A 26,481-nucleotide genomic window follows, 5' to 3' on the forward strand; every position below is an offset into this window, starting at 1 on the left:
TGTGCTCTCTCTTAGGAACGAGGGGAATGTTCTGGAATTAGTGACGATGGTTGAACTACCTTGTGAATATACTAAAAGCCACTGAATTTTACACTTTTAAGAGGGTGATTTTTATAGTATGTGAATTTGATTTCAATTAAAAAAAATCTGAGTCCCCACCATACCGAATGGTTACCCCTCCCATATTATAGGAACTGAGAACAGCACAACCTTTTCTTGTCAACAATTATATTTAATGAAGATACTGTTATTTACAGAAGATATACATACATACAATTCCTACACATTAAATGTAGCCTAATTGTGAAAAGAGGAAAAAATGTACTCCAAAATTACATACTAAATAAAATAAATAAAAAGTAATCATTTGGCACAATATCTATTATATAGCAAATAAATAACTCTATACCATTGATTGAATGAACTATTTACAATCTATTTGAAAGTGCAAAACAATTGCTGAAAATTAAGATATCTGTAATAACATTTAAGTCCAGAAAATATGTGTTTTTTTAGTCAGTAACAATAATTAGCCAATAGTAAAGATTTTTAATGCCCAGGAAAATATTTTAATTTTGAAAAATGTTTTGTGCATATTGTGCTCTTTTGAAATGTTCTTTTCTTATCTTAACGCTGGCAATTTTTAGAACCTTGGAGTTTCTTAGTGGAATTCTTACGTATGTAATCCTGATTTGTGAGTTTAAAAAAGTTACATTGTAAACATAAATATTATTCTATATATCATCCAGAAATTATGGACCAGTCCTCCCTAAATTACACCAATAGCCATAATGTTTTATAGTAATGTGGTTGGGTTCAATTCCTTCAGAGGTAAGACTATGAAGATGCTAGAATACAAGTTATGGTTTGGATTTATGTGATTCCTCAACACCTTCCAAAACCCCCATGCTCCAAAATCAAGGTTGAGATAAAATTGTGAAACCATACCACCACAGCATTTGTAGCACATCTCACTCGGCCAACTCTCTGAGAAAAACTGTCCGGGGCTTGATATGTCTCTTGACAATGGTGTTTCTACCATTATCATCGGGACTTAATTTATGTTTCAGCAAAGAGGATGGCACAATTGGAAATAAAATAGTGTGACTACAAATTGGAGATTCCTATGCTAGAGTGTGAAAGCTTTATGCAAGTCAAAGAATTTCTTCTCTTACTATGACGCTGGTACGCTGCAGCCCTGACATGTCTCAGGGTGCGTTTCTGCTTGTTTTGTAGAATTTTCTAGTGACAATACAGTCAGTAGTAGAATAAATGGCATTTTTGAAACACTGTGGACTGGAGGCAAACCATTGCTCTGGGCACTTGAAATGTCTACGGTCGACGAGGCTCTAATCTGTGTGACATCTGTGATAAAGTTCTCTGGTTGTCAATCACATTTAATTGCCGGACATAACTCCGGACATCCTGATGGTTCTTATTAGCTTGAGCTGCATCAGGATCTGTTGAAAGAGAAGAGAGCAAATTGGCATTGTGTAATATATGCATATAAGATACAGCTTTATTTTCTCCAATTATTTGTTACATTTACCATGGATTCCAAGTTTCCATTGAAACCTTTCAACATACCATATTCATTGAAATGTTTCCACTGGGATATTCCTCTCCTCTCTCCTACCCTTTTCTTCTCTGAAATCACCTATTTTGATCATTTTCCTTTGTTGTAAAAAAATGGCACCAAATTAAAGTGAAAGCATCACCTGATAGCCTCTGGTTATACATTAAAAATTGCTTCCTCTTTCCATCCCACCTGTGTCTCACACTCAGCTCTCTTCTCCCTTTGATACAGACAAGGACTAACGGCAAAAGACGTAGTTTGTTGTTTTTTTTTTTTAAGTTTTATTTATTTATTTTTGACACAGAGAGACAGTGGGAAGGGAGGAGAGAGGAAGAAAGAGAATCTCAAGCTGATAGGACAGAGCCCGATGTGGGGCTCGAACTCACAAACCATGAGATCGTGACCCGAGGGGAATCCAAGAGTAGGACGCTTAACTGACTGAGCCACCCAGGCGTCCCAAGACATAGTTTTCAGTAGCTCCTAACAAAAGTGCTTAACACCTGGGCTGAACTGAAGCAAGCCAGTGAGATTAAGAAATCTGACTCTCCTTGTTACTTGCAAAGAGTATACAGTATCACTGCATAGATGTGTGCTCTTCGAGACTGTTCACGGGTAGGGAAAAGCTCAGCTCATGCGCTGAAGTCATAACTTCTGCTAGACCTGCGATTCCCTGATGCTACTTGTTCGGAAATCCCAATTACTATTCTATTCTCACCTACTTCCCCAAGCATGTAAGCAATGGAGTCATCTGAAGTTCACAGATTTCTCCAAAACCAGGCTGAAAAAAGAATCAAATAAGTGTCCAGAGCCCTCTGCAGAGAATATATATGGGTGAGGAAGGCCAAATCTGACAGTGGTGAACTGGAAACCCAGGTCCCTTTGAAAGTGACTATTCAGCTCCCGCATGATGCTGCTGTCTGGGAATCTGCATTCTGAGTTGCCAGATCTTCCTATTTTTCTAGAGAAATGAGAAGTCTGGATTTCTTTCCTGGAATTTTTTAATGGCAACGCTATTTCCAAATAAAAGGAGAAACATGTTCTGTGTAGACCCAACACTTCTGCTGTGGTCCATGGGCTACCTCTGCCCCATGGATCACCAGTAGGGGGCTCTTTTCTAAGCAGGGCACTGACATCACTCCCAAAGACAGTTAGAATGCCATCTGCATATGGGGTGGAGGGTAGTGTTGCAGGTCTGAACACAGAATAGCAGAGAGAAAATACAAAGGCCCCTACTTGCTCTAGGAAGAAACTCATCAGTATAATTATCACATATAAATAATACCACAGTGTTTAATTCCTCGCTTTTTCCCTGGCAGTGTACTCTATATGTACAATATACTGTAATTACATTGTACATATTCCCACAATGTTTACAAATCTATTCCTATAGCTTTATCTATAGACTGTTGACTTCAGAGCTGAGCAGCTGTTGTTTACCAGCAGTTACTGGTAACTTCAACATATGCAGTGGATATTGTGTGTGTATATATATATATATATATATATATATATATACACACACACACACACACACACACACACACATACACACATATATATAAAATCCCCCCAGCCCACCCCCACTTTTCTAGGAGAAGATGTAGGAGAATGTAGGATTTACTTCCAAAGAAGCTTATGGAACAAAACATATTCTATCACAGTTCTTTGATCTCACTGAGAACCTTCCCAAGGCTACAAACCCTCTCAGGCACAGAAATTTTGTGTTTCATTTCAGGAATTTCCTAGAGCCCCAAAGGGCCATGGGTTCATGGGCCTTGTTGTAGACTGACATCACTTATATATTCTCCTATTTCACTTGTATGGCTGCTTTAAGACCATGTCTTTATACATACAGTAAATTACTAGATGAAGAGATGTGAGACATTTTAATCCTTGCAGAATCCACGCAGGAACGGTTGACGACATGTAAGACTATTCCCATTTTGGAAAGAAGAGGAGGCACAGTCATTTGAGTAAAATTTTTAAAGGGCTACTTGCTCCCTAAGGAAAGATTACTTTTCATAGATTTTTTTCCCCCTCTGTACATTAAAAAGTGAGCAGTTTTCAGTTCTGGCATCCTGCATTAGCAAACCCTCACTTTGAGCCAGTCCTGGGCTAGGGATGGTAAAGACAGCTCTGGTTAGTAAATTGAGAAACTTTTAGCCTCTTTTAGCACAAGGTTTATTGGAAGGGACAGTACTGGTAGCCTCAAAGTCACATCCATCTCAAATGATCATGTTGGCTTAATGAGCCAAATGACTTCAAGTGACTCATACAATGAATTTAGCAAAGAACTTTTATAGGGGCCACCTTCTGACTCCCAGCCCAGCTCCAGGGAGCCAAAGCTCCACCCCCACCCAAAGTCCCAGCCCAGGAGACAGCAGCACTGGTCTGGCGAGCTGATCTGGTTCTGTGATGCAACCTAATCCCCATCAGTTTAAGGTTGCTATTTATTATTGGTAATGGTTTTATATTAAAGCATTGTATGGCAGCAGTTATTTTGCTATATGTTCAGATTTAGGAAGAACATCTTAAATTCACCTGAGAATACTAGAAATAGAATATGAATTCCTGCTATGGGACCTTTTACAAATGTGTTATACCCATTAATGCATTCTTGCAACACCCCAAGAGACAATAAATATTATCTTTCCCAGTTTATAAACGACAAAACTGAGTCATCAGGAATTGATGTGAGTTTCTCAACATCAAGCAGTGAGTCATAAAGAGTTGCTTTGAGGCAGGATTCGTTGGTGATCATGCCTTAGTCGTCTCTAGTCACACTAGAAAGAGCAAATTTATTCTCTTTAAGTTCATTCATAAAATAGTATTTCTATGGTTAGTTTCTAGTTCTACAGCTAGAAAATCCTTCAACTCAAGGCCTCTATCCCATGAGAATTCATGGTCCAAAGTGCCCCTGACACAATCAAATACTACCCAGACTTCTAGAATGTCTCAGTAGCCTCATTAAAAAGGACTTAATCGCCCAGATCTAGATTGCAGCACACGGTGTCATTTAACTTACTGAAGGGCTGGCTCCTGCAGTATCTCACTGTTCTGGCAGTATTCGCAATCATGCGCTAAAAAGAATAGAGAAAAAAAGAAAGAATGAAATGCAAGTAAGCTGAGTGTATAGTCTATAAAGGAAACCAGACCATGATTTATTTCAGTAACACCTGAGCCCGTGAAAAACGTTCTGTTCTGAGACACTGACTATCTGGAGGCAGCTGGTTGATGTAGAACAGGTTTCATTACTTGAAAGAGGCATCTATAGTCACACATACAAGGCACTTCTCAGATGAGGAGCACTAATGGCATAATTCTAGTTGAGTTGTTTGTGCCTCTGACATAAAAATCAGTCTGTTGTTTCTCAGACTGTGTCTTACTCCTCAGGACTCGTTTTCACCATCCCTTCCCAGAGGTCACTGTGAACTTGTAAGCGAATTTGTGACTATCCGAGATTTGGAGAAGGGTTAGCTTATCAAGTGCCTCATAAGAAACAGGACTCAGTAATGAGGCATTAGATTAGACTGAATATAATCAAAATATTCTACCTATACATTTTTCTCAACACTGTGCATTACTGGCCTTTCTAATCTTCCAGCCAAAGGGTGTGTTTTAATGTTAATCTCAATTATCTGATTTCCTCTCTCCTTCCTTCTTCTTCCTTTCTGATCATAACACTAATGCGTGCACATTTGAGAAAATGAATAAAAGTTAAGAGCAAAGTAGAAGTCACTTAGAATACACCTCCCAGAGTCACTTCATTAATATTTTAGTACAATTCCTTCTAATGCTTTAAAAATAAGTAAGTAAAAATTTTTCAAACAATTGAAGTCACATTTTACATATGTATTTCTGTTGTGATACACGTTTTTTCACGTGGCATTGTGACTGTTTTCCATGCCACTTGCATTTTAAAGCATTTTTAAAAAACGAGTAGGTATTCAACTTTATGGATGGATGGTAACTTATTTAACCTTTGTTAATTTTGTCATTAAGTGATCCTCTCAGTTTCTTTGCAATGTTTTGGTTGCCATAAAGACTTATAAGTGAATTTTTTATACTGCACTCAACTTAGTTTAAGACAAAGAAGAAAGGAGGAAAAATATGAAGGGCAGAAACATGAGGAAAAACATCCATGAGACCATTTCTCAGCCAGAATGTATGCACATTTCTTGCTGATGGTATTTGAACAGCAGCTGGGACCCTTAGGCTCTGTATATTGTCTCAGGACACCTTTGCTGCTCAGACTCTAAAGGGGGTCCCGCGGAGATGGTGGATTAATTCTAACACGAGCAGAAAATTGATCAGGCTCCAGCCAGGGAAAGAGATTTTCTTATCTCTGAGTGGCCATGTAATTCTAGTCCTTGCTTTCTTCTCTCATGGACCCTTGGCTTGCCAAAGTATACAAAATGACTGAGAAATCTTCTGTAGTGTTAAAACAGACAAACAAACAAAACCCCAACTTATTTGGCAGGGAAAAAAAAAACTCACAGAAGAGTCAAAGCTTTACAAGTGTATGTGAACACTGATCGCAGCATGCTGAATACTGAGGCTTTGCGGACTCTGTCAAGCATTAAGTGACATGCGTCTGCACTGGGTAATTTCTCATACACAGAGAGGCAATCGGAAAAGTTTGAACGTCATTTTCATAAAAGATCCTAAAAACCAGCATGTCTGTTGGTCAGCATGTGAAATATACTACAAATACCTCCAAGAAAACGTAACATACAATGTAGAATTAGCCTCTGATATATGGAGCCCTGAAATAAACAGTAACTATGATAATTTTCCTGCTAATTTACTGTAAGTTGTTTTTTCACTTCTGTAAAGGCTTTGCATCGGAAGGGCACGAGTATATTCTGTGTGGAATTATTGTAATTCTTCAGATACTGAATGGAGTGTAATTACTGAAAACCCAGGGAAATGCTGCCAGAGTGCCCCTCTGAGGAATAATAAAACAATTAGCAGGGGTCAGAAACCTCTTCCTATACCATTTTGTAGGGAGTAATTGTTCTGCTTTTCAGTTTTGAAAGCTAAAACATTTCATTCTGACTTCGGTTTTAGACTACTCTTTACAGCTATACTCTGAGGCTTCATAATTTTTAGCTCATTATGTGGTTTAAAATGTGAGAACAATTGTTTAAATCAGTAATTTCCAGCTCTGGAGTTCATTCTACCTTTCTAAATCTTTGATTAATTCTAACAATGGTTTTAATTTTGACGTATCCTTTTTAATTGTACTCAGAGGTAACTTCAGTTTAACTTTGAAATCCAAACCTGGCTTTGCAACAAGGCCCATTGTTTTCCTCCTTGAGGTCCGCAGGGAAATGCTGCAAAATGTAAACCCTCGGTAACAGCCTGTGAACCCCACCAGCACTGCCAGGCGATGCATAGTTACGGAATGCTTTCACAAGGCCAAAGAAGGGTTAACTTGATATTTTGACTCCACCCTCTTTTGCACCCATGGACACCTGCACTATGCTGTTAACAGCTGCACCCAGCTACCAGGCTTTCTCCTGGGTTGCCAAAAGAGGCTTCAGAAGTCCCCTTCTTCAAGTGTTTGCAAGGTGCATAATGCCTTTTATAGCCTGCCTGTCAACAGCAGCTTCCCACTGTTCAGATGCATCCAGCGAGAGCTACTCGTTCTCGCCAAGGCCAGCCCCTTCCATTTTTAGACATTTCTAACTATTAGACATTTCTTTATCATTCTCAGTCAAAGTCATTTTCCCTCTGCTTTTCACCCACCGATCCTCGTTGTGAGCTCTGGAGCCACAGCATATACATTTAGTTCCTTCTTATCAGGACAGTTCTTCAAACACGAGAAGACAACCATTGTGGATGTCTCCCCACCTCCCAAGTCTTTTCTGGTTCAATCTATATATTGCCAATTCTGGGGCGCCTGGGTGGCTCAGTCAGTTAAGCACCTGACTCTTTTTTAATTTAATTTTATTTTTTTGTAACGTTTATTTTATTTATTTTTGAGACAGAGAGAGACAGAGCATGAACGGGGGAGGGGCAGAGAGAGAGGGAGACACAGAATCGGAAGCAGGCTCCAGGCTCTGAGCCATCAGCCCAGAGCCCGACGCGGGGCTCGAACTCACGGACCTCGAGATCATGACCTGAGCCGAAGTCGGCCGCTTAACCGACTGAGCCACCAAGGCGCCCCAGCACCTGACTCTTGATTTCGGCTCAGGTCATGATCTCTCACGGTTTGTGAATTTGAGCCCTGCCTCGGGCTCCATGCTGACAGTGTGGAGTCTGCTTGGGATTCTCTGCCTCTCTCTCTCTCTCTCTCTCTCTCTCTCTCTGTGTCTGTCTCTGCCCCTCCCCTGCTCTCTCTCTCTCCCCCAAAATAAATAAATAAACTTCAAAATAAAATAAAAATTGTGAAGTATTGCCAATTGCTTTAACAATTTTCCATAAGACCGGTTCGGGTCTCTTTAAGGCAGTCTCTAGCACGGTGCCCTGGATTAAGCAAATCACAGAGTGCAGAAGAAGAATTATTTTCCTTCCTTGATCTAGATGATGCTACATATCTGAGTCCACAATTTAAAGAAAAGTCACCTTACTGACATCTGTTGAACTACTAGCGGATAAAACCTCTGAACCCATTTCATTGAGCTGCTGTTTGGACACAGCTTCATTCTCTGTAGATATGCAGTTGATTTCTTGGCCCAAAGTGGAGGATTTTGCATTTATCTGCTTAGAGTCTTTCTATCCTTCTGCAGACTTAAGCCTTACATGTTGTTTTTGACGGCAAACAGCCATTCATTCACTGGTGTTCTCAGTTAAGGTTGGCAGAAACTAAGGTTAAAGAGAAACACAGGCTTTGTTATCCAACTACCACAGCAGGGATGAAGCCAAAGATTATACCCTAGGCTCGCTGATCCTGCCGGAGCAGGCTGGCCCGCCTGGAGCAGGCCAGGCAGCTTTCCTATAATGCCAGGCGGTGGGGAAATACTTGCTTACTCCAAGGCAGAGCTTCCCATCTTTTTCCCCCATCTCAGCAACCCTGAGGTTTATGACACACTCCCTTTTGCAACTGGCTTATTAAAATAGCAGTTTGTACGTGGGGGGTGAAGTGAGGAGAATATGCTCCTTTCGAAGGCGCTCTCACCATCAGTATAGGTGGACGGTGTGACCCCCCCGCTCCACACCTGAACTGATTTTGATGTGTCCCCACCACCCCCACTGGGAATCTCCACCTCAGAGTTGCAAGGGCCCTCGCCAAGAAAGCAGTACACAGTTAGAAGTTAGAACCTTGGGGTTCCACGTTTCAGATCGCACACAGCCACCCCCCCTTTTTCCAGAGACTAATTCTAGGTCCAGGTCTTCAGCGTGTATTTGCACAAATTAGTATGTTCGTGCAGTTCCTCTCCCGGGAGGCTAGGAGATGGGCCCATAGGAAGGCTGATGAATTTCCCTCAGGACATGAACTCATGGAGGGAAGCTCAGGAAGAAAAAAGGAGGTAGCAAGCCAAGGACTCTGTAACTACCCTCAAGTTCTTATTTCTTTAGCTGAAAACAGAGCGATTCAGAAGCAGAAGTCTTTCCCAGGGCCTGCCTTACAAGATGCCCAGTACAAAGGTGCTGTCCATAGGAAGGGGCGAGTGGCTTTCTACACTCCAACCCGGCACAGGCAAGTGGCCCTGAGGCTGCAGTTCCAAACACATTTCCCTCCAGCTCTGATGCAGGTAATTCCCCTTGAATCCTGTGAAGGGTCGGAGGCGCTTCTCAGACTGGGCCCTTGGCCTGGACCTCCCTGTTTACCTTTCTGTGGTACCGTGCCCTCAGGAGTGGGCTGGCCAACTTCTGCCTTTGTGCCTATCCAGACAAGTTGATAACCTAGCAGGCTGTCTCCAGCTTTTCTGGCCACCTCTATACTGACTTTGGTCCCCCGGGCCCAGCTTTCCCTTAGCTCTCCCATCCTTGAAGAGGAACAGGCTTTTCTGTCTATTTTTCAAGTTCAGACCAGCAGGCCCTCCAGGCAATGCCACCTTGCACTGTTACACTCTCTTGACCTCCCTCCCACAGACAGACAGCTGCCAGGACAGCCTCCCTCTTCACAGGCTATGTGGCCTCTCAGCTCGAAGTCCTTTGAGGAGCCGCTCCTGGACTTCAGCCCTCTTTTAAATGCCTACCCTGAACAGTCTGGCCTTTCCTTCTCTCACCACTTGAGATCTTTGCCAACCTTGTTCTTAATGTTTCCCACGTTACCTTTTCTTATTTCTGCCCCTACTGATTTGACTCTGTGTCCATCTGAATGCCTATCAAATAAAAAAAAACTCTGTCAATAATTCCTTGCTGAGCATGTGTAAAACCACATCTATATCACCTGATTATTTTATCAGATCCTCATATATTTAGGACAGGACTTTTTTCCCCACAAGATCTAGAAATATATAGTCTCTCACCTACAAGGATGGTGCCCATGATAGCAACCAAGTAGAATTAACTGCATGGTAAGGAACAGAGATAAAAGACAAAAAGGCCCGGGAGCTCAGCCAGGCTTCACTATATGCATTTTTGAGGAAGAACCCTGAGCCCTGTCCCCTGGCTATGGATCTTTAATATCCAAGAGGTGTGTGACATACAGATATGCACACGTAACGTGCAAGATGCTCACGGTACATTGTACATATCATGGCCATGGGACATGGTAGCTCAGGTGCCTGTCCAGGCAAATGCAGACTATTGTGCTTCTCTGCATTCAGGAAAGGACAATGAGAGGCAGACGCAGCACCACAGGTAGGAGGGGAGGTAGGATGATGTCCAGTTAGGAACAGAAAGAAGGCTGAGGGAATCATCTTGCATAAACTATCAGCAATGCAAAGTGCTTGGGAAATTCCGCTTAATCAAGTGTTCTAATAAAATAGAAAACACTTTTGGATTAAATCCCAAACTGGAATATAACTGGGTTATTCTTTTATTGGGTGCTAGAGAAGTATCAGTGAACAAAACTGATTAAATACCTGGTCTAGGACACTTATATTCTAGTGGGGAAGACAGACAAGTAAAGAAGAATGTTTGAGGGTGGTCAGGAAAGACCACTTGGAGGAGGGGACACATGAGCTGAGACCCGAATGATGAGAAAGCCCAGATAGGTGAAGACTAGCAGAGAGACAGTTTCAGGCAAAGGTAGCAACTAAATGCAAAGGCCCCAAGGCAGGGGAAAAAAAAAAAAAAAAAAAAAAAAGGAAAAAGGTTGGTTTTGCCAACTTGGATTGAATACAGAGAAGATGAAGTGTGAGGTGAGGCTGGATGGTGCTCAGGGTAACAAGTCTGGATTTGATTACATTATGTTGTTGTATTTAACATGGTTTTGTTTTCCTCTTGATATAGCTCAAGTTACCTCTCTTTGTGCCTTTGGACATCTCTTTTATTACTATTGTAAACTAGTTTCTATATCTTTTTTTGCTTTTAATATTTCACATGTTTATGTTTTACCTTCTTCACTATAAGTAATTTCCTAATGGTCAAAGATGATGGGATTTCTTTGCATTTCCTAGCAAAACCCTTTGCCAGAACAGTCAACACATACTGCATTGCTTTGAAACATATTTTTTGGAAAATCTGCTTTTAGCCCAGTTTGTGAGTTCTATATAAAGAGATAAACTTGCAAGTTCCTCTTGTAGGTTTTTATTGTGTTGGAAAGTTCTGAGAACTGCATGTATTTGAACATTTTGATTTTTACTTGGAGGTTCTTTTCTCCATAGCTTGATATAAATCCGATGCTTTCTCCATGGATCTTGTAATAATATTACTGGTGATAGAAAACATATCATTGCTAGTTATGTAATGCTGTAATTACTGATACAGAAATAAAAGGATTCAAAGCATTTCTCTTTCCTCAATGAGTTAGCTTCTGTTAATGTTTCCAGAAGTGTAGAAGCTTGCCCCATGCCTCTCATTCCAAATAAAATGACTATCTTAAAATAATGTTCATAAATAAATACACCTAAATATGGGTATGTCTGAAATAGAACCAACCTCCTAATACAGTAGCATCCGTGGCTATCAGCATGCTTTATGCAGCCTGGGATAGTGGCAGCCAGCCAGCATATTATCCTCTAATCCATTGCTAGTCTACCTCCTAAATGTTATAAATATTCATGTATGCCATAGAAAGATACAAAGGGCTTTATTCAAACATTTTTTTGAATACTCCTTTATGTTCCCCCCAAATGAAAGAATGTCTGCCTTTTTTTTTTTTTTTTTGCATAAGGATCAGAGTGTGAATTCTCTTTTGTTCATACTCATAAATCCTGAAAACCAATATGCAACAAATTCTCTAATCCTCATTTCATACCTCAAGGGTAAAAAGGTTCAAAATAAAAATACTTAGGGCTGGCACAGTAGTTTGCTGTGACTGGGCAATGCTGCCACCAAGAAAAGGCATCTGTGTTCCTGGCTTCCCTGGTGACTTCTGCCCCTGGCAGGGGTTCCCTCTGGGGACACCGCCTACCAGCCCCACAAAGTCTGCCAGTTCTGCTCACCACCTTGGCCTGGCTGATGAATGACTGGGAAGTGGTGTGGACGTCAACTTGAAAAGAGAGTTGTATCCTTCCCAAGACACACAGCGTCAGTGGGGGGCCACCAGTGGGAGTTGTATGTGGCAGGGGTGATGCTATGGGAACAGGGGTGGGCTTGTTTATGGGGATAGAAGGTGGGAAAGCTAACAACAAGTGCCAGGTTGGTCAAGGTCAGGTTTAAAAAACATAATCAAATCTTGTTTTGAAATTCCATTTCTTTTACCAGTAACACTAAACTCACAGAAAGGTAATTGTAAAATTAAACTTTCTCGTGGTGTGATTTATTAAATGAAATACAATTTATAGTTGCTATAGTAGAGAACTAAACAGTTCTCTTTCAGTACTCCCTTCACTCTCTTCACCTTCTCCCTTTCCCCTTCCCTGTACCTGCAATGGGGTGGTGCTGGTCTGCCATTTTGGACCATGGTGATATGGCAAGGGAGGAGAAGCCGGGAACCTTGACTGCTTCATAAGCTATCACATTCGCTTAGACATTCACATGAAGAAAAAAACACAACAACTTAGCTTGCTTAAGCCATTGTCAATTTAGGTTTCTGTTATCACAGCTGAACTGCTCTCCCGGCCGTTCAGTTGCTTTTAAGTTAAAGTGGAATGTCTCTGAGAACGGGATGTGAAGAGCAGGGTATGAAGGGTCTCCTCTCACAGGTAGGCATTTAAGAACCCATGGCTGTGGGCATGAAGTAGAGAAGTAGAGAAGTGGAGAAGTGGAGAAGTGGAGAAGGGGAATTATCTTAATATCCAATGAATACGACTCTTCCTTTGAAGGTTACGGAGGCAACACCAAGATCTAAAAGCCCAGATGAAACAACTTTCATTCTCCTTGACAGATAGTTTTGCTATCCTTGTTTGTTCTGTTCAGTTAACTTTAATGATCAAAAGTTTTAAAGCTCAGTCACCTCTTTAGGAAACTCTGACTTCTACGCCTCTGTGCACATGTATATTTTATAGTCAAATAGTTGGCTCAGCTACCCCTCAGTTTGCATTTCTGCATAAGTGATCTGGAAGGTTCTTTACCTATTTGCTAAATCTTTCATTTCTGGAAAACAAGTTTTGAGAAATCAGGGAAATATGTTTAATTCTCCATACTAATAAGTGAGCAAGACAAAAGAATGTTTTTTCCTTTGACCAAAGAATTACTAAACTGACACAGTATTAGAGATGTTTGTACTCTGCCTTTGGAGGGGAAGACCGCTGAGGAAATATTTGCCATCTAGTATGGAGTCCTTTTGAGGAGGTGTGAACTCATGCCGAAGACATGGAAACCTGTTGCCCAGCAATTGCTCGACCTCTTCACCAGGCTGGGCTTGCTCATTCCCAAAGCTGGATGGTCCAATCCTTACAGGATCACTGCATGATGTTTCCAGTTGCCCTGGAGTCATACATACCAGCTGGATATCAAGGAATGATGAGAAGAACAGTTTTCTGAGAAGAATTCTATAGCACTCTATGGCATACAGGAATGCTTACGTGCCCTGGACCCATTGACAATCTCCAGACATGGAGAGAGTAGGCATGATCGCTACTTCCTGTTGGGGAAACGGACGCACAGAGAACTTATGGGGCCGCTATGGGGGACGAAGCTGAGAATTGAACCTCCTGTCTCCTGAACTCCCGAGTCCTGAGCTTTTCCTGCAGTGCCACCACATTCACCACTGCAAACCATAACCCCAGGCAGATGCTTACCCACACAGAGATAAGGCTGTAACACCCCATCCATCCAGGCTGCAGCCAAAGGATTTAGAAGACAATGGAGCATTCCATTAACATGCACTTTGTAGCTAAAGATAGGTTTTGGCATGACCTGCTTTATTGCTTCACGGAAGATAAGAAAATAAACTGCAAAGTAACCAATGCCAGATAAGAGCTTTTCCTTGATGAAGGGAGCTGCAGAATACTGAATACGTGCCAGTTTCACTTCTGTTATTTCTTTAAAAAATTGTTTTTGGTTGTGAAGATTTTCAAGTTCCCTCTCTGAACTTGGGTGAACTTTATTTATTTATACATTTAGATGAATACTCCGCAAGAAAGATCTGCCATGGAGTTGCCTTTTACCTACGTGCACTAAAGTCAGGCTCAACAGATAAACAATTCAAAGGCATCCTAGGGAAGTCTAGCTCTACAAACCTGACAACAAAACAACAACATAGAAGTCACTCTGGAACATTCACGCATTTTAGCAACAGGCAGCCAAGGACGAAGCACACGGCATAAAAGCTAGCTGCTGCTGTGAACTGCAGCACAAACGCCATTCAGTTGCACAAAAGAGAACTGACAGGCTAAAATAGGTAGCCAATTTGAGCCGAATATTTCAAAACTCCTTTATGCGTAACTACCTTTTTAACATGGCAGCATATATGGAAATTATTTCCTTTATTAGTACAAATGCAAATTTTATTTTAAAGAAACATTGTGGTTAAGGTTACAATACCGTACGTACCATTTTTTCAAAGTTTACTAGATTGTCAATGAACGTCTTGTTCCCCTCATGAGTAAATGTCATATCTGCAAAGAAATAAAAGTCACATTCTAATCACTAACAGAAATATGTCATACTAAGAAACCACAATAGCACCATTAGATTATGCTGGAGGATTTGCATAACACTGCAGTTGAAGAAAGCTGATAATAGTTCCTTTTATGTTAGGTGTTTAACTTTTGAAAGCACTTTACCTGAGATTAGTAAAATTTCTAAACTAACTGTTTCCCTAGCAAGTCTTCCAAATCATGGATCCCTGCTGCTCCCGTAATCTTCCTAACACTTTCAGAAAAGTCAAGGGGGAGAGGAGGTGATGAAGAAGGTGGAAGGGACAGGACTGTTCTTCCCAAAGAGATCAGTCTGTTGAGGCTCTTGTTCGTTTTCTTCCCCACACACTCATCACTGGCTTGACCTGTGGGTTCCCTCAGAATTACCTTTAATGAGCAAAGGCATGAAGGGGATGAGAGGAGGCTCCAGCTTAGCTACTGTCAGCCTGTAGGCCCTGTGGTTTCTAGAAGGATCCTTTAGAGAAACAAAGAGATGCTGGTTAATGACTAAATGACACACATACCACCCCCTCTGCCTCCTAACACACCTAGGTTTGTTATCCCACAATCAGATAGTTTTCAACCAAGTGTAGCTATAAAAGAAAGGTAGACTTGGGAACGCAAGCTGGTGCAGCCACTCTGGAAAACAGTATGGAAGTTCCTCAAAAAAGTAAAAATAGAACTATCCTACGACCCAGCAATTGCACTACTAGGCATTTATCCAAGGGATACAGGTGTGCTGTTTCAAAGGGACACATGCACCCGCATGTTTTTAGCAGCACTATCAACGATAGCCAAAGTATGGAAAGAGCCCAAATGTCCATCGACAGATGAATGGATAAAGAAGATGTGGTCTCACCGGGTGTTGTATGGAAACCAATTTGACAATAAAGTTCACAATAAAAAAACTATGAAATGAACAGAAAAAAAAAATAAAATAAAAACTACTTCTAAAAAAAAAAGAAGATGTGGTCTATATATACAATGGGGTATTACTCGGCAATCAAAAAGAATGAAATCTTGCCATTTGCAACTACGTGGATGGAACTGGAGGGTGTTATGCTAAGTGAAATTAGAGAAAGACAAAAATCATATGACTTCACTCATATGAGGACTTTAAGAGACAAAACAGGTGAACATAAGGGAAAGGAAACAAAAATAATATAAAAACAGGGAAGGGGACAAAACAGAAGAGACTCTTAAATATGGAGAACAAACAGAGGGTTACTGGAGGGACTGTGGAAGGAGGGATGGACTAAATGGGTAAGGCGCATTAAGGAATCTACTCCTGAAATCATTGTTTCACTATATGCTAACTAATTTGGATGTAAATTTAAAAAAAATAAAAAATAAAACAAAAAGAAAGAATTAATAACCTGGAAAAAAAAACACTTGCTGGTTCATAGCACAAAAAAAGATTCTTAATCTCTGTTCTTCAATTTCTCACGTGTAAAAATGGAGCTGATAATAATGAGAGCTACCTCAAAGGATTGTTTGGTGATTAAATAAATTAATGGTTACAAATTACTTTGCTCAATCCTGGAATACACAGAGTTCAATAAAGATTGGTTGTTACTATTAAAAAAAAAAAAAAAGAAAGGTAGACTTAAATTGATTTTTGCTTTATTTATTTATTATTTTAAAACATTTTTATTTTAGAGAGAGAGAAAAAGAGAGAGCATGAGCCAGTGGGGAGGGGCAGAGAGGGAAAGAGAGAGAATCCCAAAGCAGACTCCATGCTCAGCACAGAGCCTGATGCTGGGCTCAATCCCATGACCCTGGGATCATGACCTGAGCTGAAATAAAGAATCAGATGCTCAACCAACTGAGCCACTCAGGCACCCCTGAGTTTTGTTTTAAGACAATTTCCCGGCTGACATGAAAATAACTTGCTTTTTGTTTCGTTTTTTGCTTGAGAGTGAGATTTGCCTGCAGGGACTGAGGGGAGAGACGCCCTTTGAGAGCAAATACAAAATGTGTAAAACAAACCCCACCCATGAGATGCCCCTCTCCCAAAGCACCCCCTCCTCCCTGGGAGTTCTGACTCCCCTCCTCTCTGCCTTGCACAGCCAGCCCCATGTGCCCTCTCTGAGACCATTCCATCACTCCTACCAAGACCTACTCACTCCTTTTCTGGTGTTAACACCTCCCAGCCAATGGGGAACAATAATTTTGGCAAGCCAAGGAAAATGCAGCTTCCAACCCATAGCCAACCTATGCTAGGCGGAAAGGATCCTATTACACTGCTTTTCTTAGTTACACAAATTGACCTTATGTGGGACATAAGTCCTCTTTAAGTTGGTTCCTGAGGGTGCCATTCATTAGTCAGACATGCTTGTTTTAGCAGCACTAAAACGGGATCATAAACTTCTTAAAGTCATACAAGGACAGGTAAAATTTCTGAAATGAGAACTTCAATTCAGCTAATCAGAAACTGGATTAATGCAGACAGTGAACAGAATAAAGGAGCCACTGTCACTTACCATTAAACTTTCAAACTCCGCATAGAACTTCTTGAACTTGCTTGGCAGTTTCTGTTAATGAAATGAAAATACCACACTCATGTGTCGGATTCAATATCTAGATCTGTATCACATGTTACCATTTCTAGGGGAAATGTATTTCTTTGGCTCTTAATCAAACATGTCTAAAGCAGACCAGACTGTTATCTGTCTTGTCATTTGAGCATATTCTGGAATATAGAGAACTTACCTTTTAAAACTCTTAACCTCGTTGAAACAAAAGTAACTATGGATGCTTTGGTCTTACTGTTTTTATAATGTTTTCTAATTATTTATCAGGAGGACTGCACTCTCAGACCATAAGTGGTTTGGAATCACCTCCTCCCACACCTTAAATTCTCCAATTCCCACAGTTAGGAATTTAGACCAAAGAATATTAGGATTAAAAGTTTTAGAAACCACCTATTTCAATCCTCCTCCTCCCTTACAATGTAAACTCCATGAGGACAGAAACTTATCAGTTTTGTTGATTGCTATCTCTTCAGTGCCTAAACAAGTGTCAGGTACATAGTTACTGCTTAATCAACATTTATTTGAATAGATTAAACCTTTGCTTACTATAGGGAAGAAATTAAGTCTCACAGTTTTTTTTTTATTACTATTTTTTTAAATGTTTATTTATTTTTGAGAGAGAGAGAGAGAGAGACAGAGTGTGAGCAGGGGAGGGGCAGAGAGAGAGGGAGACATAGAATCCACAGCAGGCTCCAGGCTCTGAGCTATCAGCAAGAACCCGACTCAGGGCTTGAACCCATGAACTGTGAGGTCACGCCCTGAGCCAAAATTGGATGCTTAGCCGATTGAGCCACCCAGACACATGAGGTCTCACAGTTTAAATGACATGCCCAACGTGGCACAGCTACTGATGGCCAGAGCCTCTGTAATTCACATCACCTGCCCCTTTCTAGGGCTTCTCTTGCATACTTGTGATTTTCCACACAAGCATTTCTCCCCTCTGATTTCTCTGCCCTGCTGTTATACAAAAACTGATGATTCTACCAATTTAGTACCTGAGGTAGCACCGTGGGCTGTACCCATATATCGATTGACACAAGGAGGCCATTATCGAGTCACCTTTGAATTTACTGGCTCTCACTTTGCTTGGGTCCTGAGATCTTAGGAACCCTAACTTCTCTCTTCTGACAGGGCCACGCCAAGGCAGAGCAGCGTGGTGTGCATCCTCTCCCGAGTCTGTGGAAGCACCGTCCTCGGCCCTAGAGATCCGGAGTTCAGCTGTTCTTCCCACGGGAAGTCTACTGGCAACAACGGATTCACCAGTTCGGCTTCTGCAATCACAGGAGAGCTCCTCTCTCTTCTTTCTCTCTCATAGCTGAATTAATTTGTCATCTTCCCATTTAAACATCTGTGCAAAAATCTTACTAGTCTCCCACATGTCCTCCAAGCTCATTTTCCTAGTACCTCTTTTCAAGTTAGGTCTCTGGGGAACCGGATACCCTTGCTCTGAGGGAATGTCCAAAGGGAGGAGAGCTGGGAGAGGCATCAAAGGATGCAAGGATCTCATTCCACGTGTAGTATCCAAATCACCACGTTAGCCGATAACTTTCTACTAACACAGACTACTTTAAAAATTTGAAGTGAATTACATTTTTGGTTAGATTGGTCTTTCTACCTCTCTTTCTTTACTTAACTGGCGTTTGGGTCAAAGGGCATAGGGTAACACATATTTTTGTGGGTCTTAATACTATTATCTATGCACACCCTGTGCCTCCAGAGCAACGATTCTCAACTGGGCTCAGGTTTGCACCCCTCCCCCCACATCCACTGGGGGCCATTTAGTGATATCTGCACACATTTTCTGTTGTCACACCTGGGGTGGGGTGGAGTGACAGGTGCTACTGGTAGGTAGCAGGCCGAAGCCAGGGATGCTGCTAAGCATCCGACATCACACGGGACAGCCCGCAATGAAGAGTCATCTGGCCCACGGTGTCAATGCTGCCAAGGCCCAGAAAGCGCTCCAGGATTTAACTCCCATTTGCTTGATCTCAGAGTGGTCTTTCCCCTCCAAGTGGGACCATTCCCTTTGCCATGAGGTTTAACTCCTTCTCCCGTTTTGTTCACTGACGGTTTCACGTGTGCTCTGTAGTTCCCGGTGGGGGAGGGGAGGGCGGTCAGGCGCCGTCTCTCACACTGCCCCTGTGGGAGGGAGGCATCATGCTCTTTGCTGGGGCCCTTATGGGGAGCGCATGGATTTGGGTAGATCAACCCGAATCAAGGATGCTTACGAATGAAAGGTCTTCCTACAGAATGATATAATTATAAAAATCTTACGAATGAGGAGGGGTTTTCTCTTTCAGCAACAGGCCAAAAGCTCACAGACTGATGGATTTCTTCATATTCCCTGTTAACTTTCTCCTTTTGCTGACTGCACCGTCGTGCTCGACCCAAATAGCCTCCTATTTTTCTCTTTAGACAAGAAAGGAGACTCTGGTCGTGTTTCCACTGTGCTACGGCCTTGACGTCTGGCTGCTGTTATGTGATACACCTGCCTTCCGGGACCCCTGTAAGGCTTTATACCTTCCTTGATTTTCCCAGCCAAACCATCTAGACTCTGCGTGGGCATCAGACGCTGGAAACCGGCTGGGGAAAGCATACTGTCTGAGAGGGAACCCTAGGTTTCCACAGATTCCAGGAGCCTTGGGCTGCACGACAGGGGAGCCTGCATAACGGCTTCGTTGCTTCAATTCAGTGGCAGCCCTAACTCCGTCCTTTTACCAGCTGGAAGATGATACAGCTGCGTGGCACGCAGGCCTCACCAATTCCCTCATTCCTATATTCAGGGGATGAGCTGCTGTGTGCTGCATCTGCCTGGAATTTTAAGAGAAACCCAAGACAGAAGAACTTGTGAGGACCTGTCCTATAAACAATGGAAACATTTAGGAGAGACCGAGAAAGAAAACAGTTTCAAGAGGGAAGTGGGGAAGGAAATGTTTTAAGGAAAATATTTAGAGATGCAAACAGCTGCCTTTGGTGCCTTTTAAAAGCACCCTTGCAGATTAAGTCTCTGTTACCTACTCCTTGACCTCTTTTTGCGTCCCACTTACACATACTTTTTTATTTTTAGTAAGAGTCTATTTTTGTGTGTATGTTCTATTAGAGATTAGTATTTCTTTAACTATATACCACATGTAGGGGTCAGGCACATTTTGAGTACTTAGCTGATGAAAATTGGAGATGTGTACCACAAATTAACCAACTGTCAACAAACCATTAATCATATTTGCTATAGAAATTCACAGCACACCTGCATAACTTTTGCTCCAACTTGAATATCAGCCAACTGTTGTTCTTCCATACACAGAGCCGACGGCCAGGCGGTTAAGAGATACTTAGTACTCAACTGGGCCAAACAGTTGGCCTTCTGGCTAATTTTCCCTGCAGCAAAATGACTACTTGGTTAAAAATGGATCTTCTGTCCTCTCTTAATTACAGATAAGGCTTATTGCAAAAGCAATAAGCAGACATTCCAGAGAACAACAGAATCTATGAACAAAAAAACCTTTGACATCATCCAAGCAACGATGTTGATTCATGTTGTACGTAGGAACCAGATGTATTATTATTTACATTGTAGAGACCAAGAAGCTAAGACCCCCTCATCGCCCCCCTACACAAAAGGACAATACCTTTTTAAATTCACACTCTCAGGCAACTGGAAAAAGGAAGACAGGTCACTTCCCTCAAAGTGTCCCACCTTTTCCATTGTTATACCAGTGTGAGTGATATTTCTATTCAAAAAGCTCACTGGTGAGCCTGTGTTTTTATTCTTAAGGCAAAAGTCACAGCTGGATCTCAGCTGAAGCTTACCTCCCACGTGAGTGCCAAGCGGCTTACAGCAACATTACTTAGCCCCATGACGATGGCAAAAAAGGAATTCAGATTTTTGTACTCCTTACAGCTGAAACACAAGAGGCACGTGTTTGAGTAAAATGCCACTTTTGAGTGAGATTTAAAAAACTTAGAGTTCTATTTTCTGATAGTCATTAATATTCGTCAGGACTCTTTATGAGAACAGGCAATGATAGATTTAATGCACCGTAGAAGTTCCACTTGGATGACCATGTTAGGCTATTTGACTTCCCACTATAATGGTTCTGGCCATCTAGGTTCAGGTTCTGAGAAGGAATTGAAAGACCCCTACCCTGGGGATCGTTACTACGATCCCAAAGCTTCCTAAAAGCCTCGTTGGACATGGAAGGAAACATCTCATGGGATAAGAGGAGAAGTAGGCAAAACGTCCTCAAAGACATTCAGACTTTTAGCCTGAAGTTGGACGCCTCCTCTGGCAGCCTGAGAGAGGAACTAGGAGGTCATATTGCTACAGCCGCCATAACTTCTACCTGCCATGTGAATGCTTCTAATTTGTTGAGAAATATCAATTTACAATCCCTATGAAGCTGAGAAATAACCTAAACAATTGACCTAAAAATAACCTTATTTTCTTTGCATTTAACTGATGTCAGTGAGGTCAGTGAGATCAATTTGAATCTGTACTTATGCAAATATTAGCCTTTATGAGTATATATTTGGGAATAAGAATACTGTGGAACAATATCAAGGACTCTTATTAGAATGGCAATATTTAGCCTAGGTACTTGATTTAACTTAAAGAAGAAAAAAAAAAGGAATCCCTAACTTCCTCATACCAGCTCCTTGAAAAGGGAAAGAATTAATTTTTCAACAAGTGCAAATCCTTTACCCAAATCAATATGGTCGACTAAGTCGACTGCATCATAATTAAATCCTGTTCAGATGAACATTCTTGCAAAAGGCTAATTAAATCATTGCTTTTGCTGCCTGTGTTCTCCTTACAGAAGAAGCAATGAGTGATTCTTAAATGATCTCTGTGGAAAGAGGAAAACAGATTTCAGAGAAGCTATCACGTGTCTTATCTCACTGGTGAAAAGGTAAGCAAGGACTTTGCTGTGTTGGAGCAGTGGCTCTCAGGTCAGGGGCTGAAAGGAGTTTCAGAGACCCCCTGGGGTGGAAGGGGTATAACATCACGAATATGTGTTTGTCTTTGTCCTTTCCATGTGATCTTGAAAGAACACGCAGGCACACAGACCTGCCTTTCTGATCACTGCTCTGGTCAGTGTTACCAACTGACTTTATCAGGAAAGTCACGAAATATCCCCATGCCTCAGTCTCCTCATCTGTAAAAGGGGATGATAACACTGGAACCCCCAACTTTATAAAGTTCTGGGCAAGTCGAAGAGCTTAAATAGAATTTGTCCAAGTTCTCTAAAAATACCACGTAAAACATACTACTGCCCCCAGATTTAGATCACATTCTTGTAGATCTTGGTTTATGAGAGTTCATAATCTTTTCCAGCCAGGCTGTGTAAACAGTTCCACTGTAGGGCAGCACAGCTTAGTAAAGGTTAAATAATATAAAGCAATTTATACCAAGGGCCAAAGCCACCTACTCATTTCCATAATCAGAAGGAAGAAAGGTAAAAAAGACAAAAACATTAAAAAAAATTCCTGAGTTTTTGAAAGGCTCTCTTATGTTTCCATCATAAATAACTGGGACTGGGAAAGCCCAAAGGTTGTCTCATCTCCCACACAGGTGTGCAGATTGCTGTTCTCTTCCCCCTGCTCCAGCCAGCACTGCCAGGCAAAGGTGAAGACCGGATGTGCTCTTTACCACGGGAAAGCACGTATGTTCAGAGTTTCGGTGATCCTCTCCTTCCAAATATGCAAAGGTACCTGTCCCTTGCAACAAGGCTGTTCAGTCTCCTAGAAAAAATGGCTATCCTGTGAACCATAAATTCATAAGTAACATTTTTACCAAATCTTTCTTCAAAAAGGCAGCTTTTCCAAATTAAGAGATAACAGCATTTGAATCTGAGGGTTTGGATAGGCTGTTGAACCCTCAAATTTTTGGCAAAATAATTCGGAGCATTTGGCAAACTGGCGTGTATAAAATGTCAAGCAGCATTTACTTCTTTGTTTAGCTCTGGAAATCAGACTCTGTATGGGATCTAAACTATTTGGCTCAAGAAAATTGCTAGCTGGGGTCACTTGTGCTCCCCACCTTCCTGTGCTAGAGCTCCCTGAATTTAGAAAGAAGTCTCCCAGCCATGGGCCACATTTAGCATTTTATTTTTAGCACTGTGGTGATACCAAAAACATGGAAGTAAACAGGAGGTTGTCAGGCATATCTAAATAGCAGGAGAAGATTAAATTCATGTCAGGGAGAAATCTAACTGGCCCCTGCAGTAAATAAATTGTTTCCCATGAAGTGCTATTAAATAGAATATTTTTAAGTTGCTTGCTTTTTCTGATGTTGATGGAGATGATTTTCATGTACTAGGTTAGCTCAGCTTTATGCATTTTACTGATTTTATTCTGGCTAAGTTGGGCCGTACTGGTGTACATGCATGTTTCTACTGCCCTCTACTGGCGAGATGGTGTCATGTTGGACATTGACTTGAACGGCCTTCTAAATACAACTTTTCTAGAACTTTGTTTGCTGAAGGACTCAATAAACTGGAGGAGGCACAAAGCCACGGTAGTTCAGAGCAAAAAGAGGTCACAATTTTGACTTCAGCAGCAGTGCTATAAGATGGTAACTTATTATATATTGATGTCTAGTATTCCAAAAGCCATATGAAATGAATCTTTTACAAGAGTTCAGTTATTCTGAAGCTCCTGTGATTGTTCCTTGTGCATAAGAAGATCCTATATCTTGCTTTTTTTTTTTAAGGTGCAGCCTAAGGGAACAAAATGAAAATGCAGCTCAAATGTTTTTCTCTTTTTAAGCTAATGATACTTACTGGGCTGCTATCTTAATAAATTTTTTTAGGAGCTGAACACGCTTGCTGGGCTGAGAACAAAGGCAAATCTCAGTGACAACCCAAAACTGAATTTCATTAAATCTCCTCAGGAACAAATCCAAGTTTGCTGTGGTCTTTTTAAAATTATGCCTTCCAAATGTGTGATAGATTAGCTCCAGCTAGAAAAGAAAGGAAAACAATTTCATTTCTTTGTTTTTCAATCAAAACACCAATGAGGCTTCTCTATTTGTCAAGACAAATTGACATGGGTCAGCACATGTGAATACAATCACTGGCCAGGATTCAACTCGTACTACAGAGCTAGAGGGCTTCAGGGAGGCTTGTTAAATATATAACTATACTCCAGGTGCCGTTGGCTTAATATACTCAGGAAGACATAGCTTGCTGTAAACCATTAAGATTTTTCTTTAATACTCAAAGACTTTACAATAGGCTTTATTAATCAACTCAATATTTACAAAAAGGATCATGTGGTTTCCACATTGCAGCACATAACCGACATTGGCATTGGAGTAATGCCAGTAGACTTCATCCAGGATTGCAATGGTGCCTACTAATGCTCTCAATCGAGCACCTTACCTCATGCACACAGTTGAAGAGTTCCCAATCATAAATTGTCATCTGGTATGCTAAATCTTTGGAGCTCATCAGTTCAAAAGTTCCCATTGTTCCAACAGTTGGGCCTTCCTGCTCTGGCAAGGGAGTCTATGAATAATAATGCAAAAATACATCAGAATCTCAGAGCAGAGAAGTACTTTAAACATTTTTTAAATTGGATTTATTTATTTATTTTTGAGAGAGAGAGAGAGAGAGAGAGAGAGAGAGAGAGAGAGTGACAGAGCGAGTGAGGGGCAGAGAGAGGGGAGAGAAAGAGTGCAGAGCCTGGAAGGGGCTTGACCTCACCGGATGAGGGGCTCAAACTCATGAATCGTAAGATCATGACCTGAGCCAAAGTGAGACGCTTAACAGACTGAGCCACCCAGGGGCCCCAGATAAATACTTTTAATGCTGAATGCTTTATGGAGGTCCCGAGGGGAAAGGATTCTGGAGATGTTTTCAGGAGGGTCTTGAAACTTTGATTTTGCACAGAGGAGAAAGATGCCTCTGCTCTTAATGCCCACTAGCTTCAGTGCCATCTCACTGTCATCAACTCCAGGGACTGAAAAACGTGGACCATGGTAATTAAGATTTGGGAAGGAGTGACCTGTGCTGGGGCCTGGGAGATCCCTGGAAACAACACCTCTTGTCTGGTGAAGATATAAGAATTTCTTGGGGAGGTTTTCCTTCTGTGTTCCACTGAAGCTGTTCTGGAGCAGGTGCTGGCATGGCAGTTGTGGACATTTAGCCACAGCACTCCCTACTGCGGCAGGAGCCAGAGACTGTGGCGCTGTCCATCCAGCTCTTACAACACACTGCCTGGGCTTACTAGGTGACAGAGGGCTCTGTGCACTGAGATTACATCTCCACTCTCTGAGACATGCTGAGCCAGAAACGATATCCACATGGTCATGGTGTTTTGGGCTAGGGCATCAGAAAACCAAACGCTGCTACTTTCTGGGACGCCCTCATTCAAAACTTTCAATCCCACTGACTTATCTCACTTGTATTTTTTGATAAATGACCTAGAGTGTTTCTCCTCAGTAAAACGAATGATTTGCATACATTGGAAACTTATGTATAATATGTGAATATTTATGGCTCTGTAATATATGTCCAAAGTTACAAAGGCACATGAATGGAAGGGGAATTTTCCATAAACCACAAGAGACTCAATAATAGAGAACAAACTGAGAGCTGAGGGAGGGAGGTGGGTGGGGGAAGGGCTAGATGGGTGATGGGTATTAAGGAGGGCACTTGTGATGAGCACTGGGTGTTGTATGTAAGTGATGAATCGCTGGGTTTTCCTGAAACCAATGCTGCACTGTATGTTAACTAAAATTTAAATTAAAAAAAAAGAATTTCCCTAATATCACGCTAGCCATGTTGGGATATTCAATACTTAGGTTGGAAACCCGAATATTGTGCAAATTCTATCATCCTCGTTATCATCATCATCATGCATAACCACTATATTCCTCAAGTGCTCACTGCATCCTGGACACTGAAGAAATGACACATTCAGGATGTAAGTGGTCCCTGCAATATTAGTCTAAGGGAGGAGTGAGCCCTGACCAGAGAGTACAGCTCTGCACTCAATAAACAGCTGCTGCCATTCATTTGTGGGTATAAAGGACAGACAGAATCAACACACACCTGACACCCAGATACAGACAGACACGTGGGAGAACATGAATGGGCTTTTTGAGAGTTAGTGGGCATTTCGAATGAATTTTGCGGCTGAAGAGGTTCTTGGAGACCAAGAAGCCGGGCTGTAAAAGATTAAAGAGGCAAACCTGGGTGGGTTAGAACAGCAAGGTTTCCCCAGAGCACTCAGGTTGGTCTGTTGAAGGATAGCAAGGGAGGCAGGAAGGTTGGGAAGCTGTCAT

General features: G+C 41.6%; 1 protein-coding gene across 9 annotated transcripts in view; it reads right to left on the minus strand.

Annotated features, from left to right (window-relative positions):
* Positions 1-211: 211 nt before the first annotated feature.
* The window catches only part of RAPGEF4 (Rap guanine nucleotide exchange factor 4), a 290,928-nt gene continuing 264,658 nt past the window's right edge, over positions 212-26,481 (minus strand). For all 9 annotated transcript variants that reach the window (XM_058713839.1, XM_058713831.1, XM_058713846.1 and 6 more), the window contains 8 exons: positions 24,575-24,700; positions 23,975-24,153; positions 21,003-21,093; positions 17,142-17,192; positions 15,046-15,133; positions 14,573-14,637; positions 4,602-4,656; positions 212-1,460 (listed from right to left, as the gene is read on the minus strand). In XM_058713839.1, the coding sequence (XP_058569822.1) occupies positions 1,333-1,460; positions 4,602-4,656; positions 14,573-14,637; positions 15,046-15,133; positions 17,142-17,192; positions 21,003-21,093; positions 23,975-24,153; positions 24,575-24,700 (783 nt within the window). In that variant the 3' untranslated portion in view covers positions 212-1,332. The remainder of the gene's footprint in view (positions 1,461-4,601; positions 4,657-14,572; positions 14,638-15,045; positions 15,134-17,141; positions 17,193-21,002; positions 21,094-23,974; positions 24,154-24,574; positions 24,701-26,481) is intronic.

Source organism: Neofelis nebulosa, chromosome 2 (assembly GCF_028018385.1).
Source record: "Neofelis nebulosa isolate mNeoNeb1 chromosome 2, mNeoNeb1.pri, whole genome shotgun sequence".
Taxonomy (NCBI): Eukaryota; Metazoa; Chordata; class Mammalia; order Carnivora; family Felidae; genus Neofelis; species Neofelis nebulosa.